This window comes from Triticum aestivum, chromosome 3A (genome assembly GCF_018294505.1).
Source record: "Triticum aestivum cultivar Chinese Spring chromosome 3A, IWGSC CS RefSeq v2.1, whole genome shotgun sequence".
NCBI classification, from domain to species: domain Eukaryota; kingdom Viridiplantae; phylum Streptophyta; class Magnoliopsida; order Poales; family Poaceae; genus Triticum; species Triticum aestivum.
This window is the reverse complement of record NC_057800.1, coordinates 479290539-479296387: the sequence shown is the minus strand read 5'-3', so window position 1 is coordinate 479296387 and position 5849 is coordinate 479290539. Positions and strand designations below refer to the sequence as shown.

General features: G+C 53.0%; 1 protein-coding gene across 1 annotated transcript; it reads right to left on the bottom strand.

The window, feature by feature from the left end:
* Positions 1 to 4070: 4070 nt before the first annotated feature.
* LOC123061734 (cytidine deaminase 1) lies at positions 4071 to 5426 on the bottom strand. Its single transcript, XM_044484969.1, has one exon. The coding sequence runs from the start codon at positions 5265 to 5267 to the stop codon at positions 4335 to 4337; it is 933 nt and encodes a 310-aa protein (XP_044340904.1). The 5' UTR covers positions 5268 to 5426; the 3' UTR covers positions 4071 to 4334.
* Positions 5427 to 5849: the final 423 nt, after the last annotated feature.

The window sequence follows — 5849 nt, the reverse complement described above, 5'->3', positions numbered from 1 at the left end:
CTTTTTCGGAGACGCGTGTGAGCTCCCACCATCCCCCTGCTCGCAGGAGGTTAGCGTCGTGTTCCCCCTCCTCTGCATCGCTCAAGTCTGGCTCACTAGAAACTGCCAATTCGGGTGTTCCTAGCGGGCCTGGCTGAGGATTGCTTTAAAGTTCGTGTGGGCCAAGATTCAGTTGCGGGCCAGGCAACCAAATAGCCAGTTTTCTTTCCGGGCGGTCCTGGCTGGACCTAATGCGAGCAACCAAACACGTCAGATACTTCTCACTATGGCCAGCCTAACCATTAGAACCACGCTCAATTATGATATGTGTGCATTTTTTAACATAATGACCATAGTAAAGTCTTTCTCATTGTACCGAGGAAGTAAGACGACGAGGGTTATCGTCACATTTAATCTACGTACAACACATAGAAATGTAAATGCTTTAGGCTGGTCATAGTGTGGAGTAACTTATACTAGTGTCATGCATATGACACTACTCTAAATTATTACCTCCATAGTGTAAAGTAATATAATAGTAGTGTCATAGATGGCTTCATTTATTAACTTTTAGACCCATCTTCTCTTGGGAAACGCTATGTTACAGTAACATACTGTATTATGTTACTCTAAACACATCTCTCCTCATTGAATACATGCCACATAACCAAACTCGTCTTCGACTGCGCTATGTTACTTGCTAAATTACTCCCACTATGACTAGCCTTATAAGGACATCTGGACCAGCGACCCGCAAATTTTCTTCCGCATCCGTCCGTGGACAAGGGAGCCAAGTCCATGAATACGAATACAGAAGGTCATCATCCAACGCTATCTTGTATATGTCCATCAGTAAATTCAAATCCAATTGTACTCCAATCCACACAGCGCGCCGGAACACACTAGCGCTGGATCGCATGCCCAATTACAACCAAAAAGAGGCAAGTATGCTTAGTTTTTACATGCTCAAATAAAAAGAACATCACTCCGGCAATCCGTGCATTTTTGCCCTGTCGGACCGGTAATCCCAGCCGTCTCCTCCCCGATCAAGGTGGTGTTGTCGCCGCGGCGTAGGCATCCTCCGCGTCCGTGTACGCCTCCTGTGGCGCCGCCGCCAACTGATCTTCTGCCGCTGCAACATTTGGTAGTGGACGGATTGCACGATGATTCTTCCGTCCGCATCCAAAGAGTCCACATTCAAGGTCAACATCTTGGCCTCCTTCGCATTGGCGGCGATCTTCACCTTCTTTTCCTCGAGCGCGGCCTTCCTCTCTTCGAGTTTGAGCTTCTTGTCCGTCACCTCCATCAACAGTTTGAACCTCTCCTCCTTCTTGTCCTCCTTGATGTTCGAGTGCTTCATGCATGCCTCCTCCTTCTTCGCCAAGATGTAGTACGGAGGCTTGTAAGGCTCCGACCACGCCATCCTCTGTATTGTGGGCGCGCCCATCTGGCGGCGTCCGCCATGACCTCCACGCCCAATGCCACCACCAGGCCCACCGGCGGCCAACCGCTTCTTGAGCTTCTCCTCCTTTACGGCCTTTGCTTTGACGCAGTGAGTTTGCCGCGTAGCCGAACTGATCTTCCAGGCGAGCATGATGCTCGGATCCTCCGGCAGCTCTGTCGGCTCCATCTCTGACAAGTTCAATGCGTCAGCGGCAGAAGGAAGTTGAGACTGGGAGAAAAGAGCGGGAATTGGATGGAGAGCGGCAGGGATGGAAGAAGAGAGTGGGGGATTTTGGTGCGGAAATAATGCAGGATGCTCCAGAAGTGCGGACTCCACTGTCCTTCTGGGTGGGCCAGGGGGCAGAGAGCGACGTTTCGCGTGTTCGAACTCATGCAAAGCCCCCCACGTTTGTCTCCGATTTGCAGGAGATACAGGACCGCGTTGGATTGCTTCCACGGTCCGGACTGCGCAGTCCAAACGGACGCGGGCGGTTTGCGGGCCACCGTTAGAGATGCCCTAAACAGGTGTCATTTCAGAGCATCTACAGATGGATATGACAAATATGGCCCCTCAAACACCAGCGGACGCGCCCGGGCACGTCTGCGGGCAGCCCAAATCAGCACAACTGCATCCGGACAACTCATACTAGATTCTCATATCCATACAAAAGCATGCAAACTTAAAAACCTACGTACTACGTAGCTACTCCTCATTGGAGATGTCAACAATCTTCGTGCCCGGCTGCGGGTACATGGGCGGTAGCTGCAGCTCCGATGCCTCCTGCTGCTCCGCTCCGGCGTCCTCCTCCTATATCTCCACGTCAAGTTCGACGAAGAACGCGTCGAACGCCGCCTACTTTTGCCGAAGGAACTGCCGATTGACCTCTAGGCTTCATCCTGGATGGACTCTAGGATGGCCTCTGCCACGCCATCTCCACGGTTTGGGCGACGGCGAACTCTGTCTCTGCCTCCGCCATGATGAACTCTGGAGCAGGCTGCTACGCCTCCTCTTCCTCCAGACCCGCCACCTCGATTGGCTCCGGCAGCGGCTCTCCCTTCTCCGGAGGCGTTTGTGGCCGGTTTGGGACGTCTGAGTGTAGATGCTCTTGCCAGTACGTTTAGGACACACATGATCACCCTAAAAATCTGCCGGTGGCCAGTTTGAGACGTCTGAGTGTAGATGCTCTCGCCAGTACGATTTAGGACACACATGATCACCCTAGAAATCTGTCGGTCATCAGAGCCTTCACACTGGTGTGCAGGTACGGCGAACCAGTATTCCTTTTAGCTGCTGTGAGCCGAGGTGAACACAAACACAGGAAAAGGGTATGCTTGGCTGATGTCCTACCTACCAAACCGCAGCTTCCACTCTGAGCCGTCCATGGCTACGGGACAACCAACAAGGAACAACGGCAAGTAGGAAGGACGGTGGTACATTTTTAGCTAGGCTTGCTATTTATACTGATGACGTGACGGTCGATTAGATCAAAGAAAGATTCCCATTACTTTACATAGTAGCAAGTTGGACTTGCCCCATAACCATAATAATGCTGTCGAACAACCGGCACATGATCTCACCTTCCATTCCAGGACCCGTCCGCTCGGGAAGAACAAGAGAGTTAAGCACGGAACAAACTCCGCCTCCTACGTGCGGATTTCCCCCTGCCTTGCACAAGCTGCGTGCCCAAATACTTGGCGTGCAGGAAGGACTATGCCCGGCGAGAGAAACATGCTTCTTGTTGGCTGGCTGCAGCTGTCCAGCACAAGCTTACCGCTTACATAACCGTCAGAAAGCGACCATTTAGGCCCGTCAGGACAAGGACGCTCAACACGCCGAGAGCAAAGACGGGGGCGCGGTCAAAATCCGGTGGCTGCTAATTTATTTATGTAGGAGTATTTATAAGAATGGTTTGCCGTGACTGATTGATTTACAATTTGTCTAATTCACATCTAGATACTTTTTAAGAATGTCACATCTAACCTTCCACAAATAAAACAGCAACAAAGAACATAAAAATAAGCTGGGACAAAAAAAATAGACCACAAACATTGAAGATCGGGTTAGATGTGACATAACTATGTCACATCTAGATGTGTCCTAAATAGACCCATTGATTTAATGGAGTGCTCGCACACCATAGCTTTCTATTGCACACACAGGCTGTTGTTTTCTCCGGGAAAAGGATACCGACTTTGTTCCGGGAAAATGATACTATCGGAATTGCTACGGTATTCCTCTAAGATAGACTTGACTATGATTGTATGATTGCCCTCTGCGTCATCTAATCAGGAGTAGACTTTGGCTGCTGTGATTGCACGTTTGGACTCTTACCTAATCTGACGCTGATATACATACACCCTTGCTGTACTCCGTGGCAACCAACTGCCTACAGCTCAGCCCCACCAAGAGAAGTTCGTAAAGCGATCGATCTATCGATCGTGTGTTTGAGACTTGCAAGGAACAAGTGGGCCAAATGCCTGATTGGCTGGATAATCGGCGGTGACCACAACAGGTCCCGCGATGCACTTCATTCTAGCTATTTTTTTAGAGTATTTTTTATGTATCCTACAAGAGTCGTGAGCTCTAGTGTGTAATTCGTTCAAACAACGACGTAGAAAGAGACGGGGAAGGAGAAGCAACGCATTACTTCCGTCCAAGAAATACTCCACCTGTTTATTACGGCACCGTTCAGAGAATTTTTACTTCTAGGAGTATTATATTTTCCTCATAATAATACACACATGAACACAAGAATGGTAAGTAGGCCCCGGCTCTCGGTGTCCCATCAGCGAATCACGAGCGCCATGTGGAATTTACAGCTCACCCATCTGCACAAGATTATTTCCCGTCATATTATTCTTTCTTGAAGATTATGAACATTATCTCGTCCGATCTCGCCTGCTGCTGCGCATCACACATCGGACGACCTGTACTTGTACACGTGGAAGCTCGCCTGCGGCGCCACAGCGGCCAGGAAGACCCTGGCCGTCGCCTCCTGCGCCGCCACCGCCCCCTCCTTCTCTACCAGCGCTGCCGCCACCACATCGCCGGCGGAGCCGCCGGAGGCGGCAATCATCGCAATGATGGCCGTCTGCACGGGGCCCAGCGTCGGGTTGTACGCCGCGGACTCCAGGCAGCCCCCGGCGTACACCTTCCCTTCACCGTCCGCCACCGCGAACCCCGACGGGCACCCGCTGTACGGCGCGTGCGCCGCGCGCGCCGCCGCCTCCGCGGCATCCTTCAGGCGCCCCTCCAGGTCGCCGGCGGCGAAGCCATTGGCGGCGGCGTCAACGGGATCGCCGAGACGGTTGTCGTGCGGCTCGAGGACGAGGGGGGCGTCCTTGGGGAGGAGGTCGTGGGGGCCGAAGGGGCGGGGCAGGAGCGACGCCAGCGAGCGCCACTCGGCCGCGCAGCCGTCGGCGGCGTCGGAGGTCACCAGGATGCGGATCCCGGCGGCGCCGCGGATCTCCTGGAGGAACTGCCGGCAGTGGCCGCAGGGCATGTGGGAGACGGCGATGGCGCGGAGCGCGGGCTCCCCGGCGGCAGCGGCGTTGGCGATGAGGAACTGCTCGGCGTGGACCGCCTGGGAGAGAGGGGCGCCGACGAACTCGAGGTTCACGCCGGCGTAGACGCGCCCACTCTCGCCCAGCCCGACGGCGCCCACGGGGAACCGCGAGATCGGGGGGCGCGCGCGCCGCATCGCGGAAGGGATCAGCAGGGGCAGCAGGTCCTCCACCGTCTCCACGCCGGCCGCCGCGGCCGCGCGCTCCGCCTCGTCGGCGCTCATCACAAATCCTGGCAGCTCGACGGCCTCGGGCTTCGCCGTCATCCTCTCCTCCCCCATTGCTCAGATCTAACTCGAAACTGTGTTGTCACTCTATGATTTTTTTTCCTGCCTTGTATAATCGTACTTGGCCGCTTGAGATGGAGGGAGCGCTTGGATGTTTCCTCAAAGAGTGGAGGAGAGGAAGAGCGGGGGAGGGGGAAACTCGGTGGTGGTAGCGTGTGGGTATTTATAACGGACACACATCCGTCTGCTTTGTTGTTGCTGTTTTTTCTCTTTTGCCAGGGCTTCGCTTCCTTTCTCTCTTTTCAGTCTTTTGCAACGATGGGCACAGATAATTATCGTCCGCTGGACGTGTCATGGTGCAATCTTTTGCAGCTGAACGAAAGTGGTTTGGATGGCAAGTGGCCACACAAGTATTGCTAGCTGAGGATCACAAAATTAAATCCGAGACAATATGTCATCAGATGGTTTCAAATCAAGGTAGCCAACTCGATCTTAATCCATTTCTTTTCTAAAAGCTATTTACATGTGTGCTAAAAAAAAGAACAATGTTTCAAGATATTGGTCAATCATGACAGATGATGTTCAATCAGCTGATCCCAAGGATCCCGCAATTGCTAGCCTGTACCAAATGAGAAG

Bases quoted from the DNA above. Each gene is read 5' to 3' on its own strand.
- LOC123061734 (XM_044484969.1), bottom strand. From the start codon at position 5,267: ATGGGGGAGGAGAGGATGACGGCGAAGCCCGAGGCCGTCGAGCTGCCA.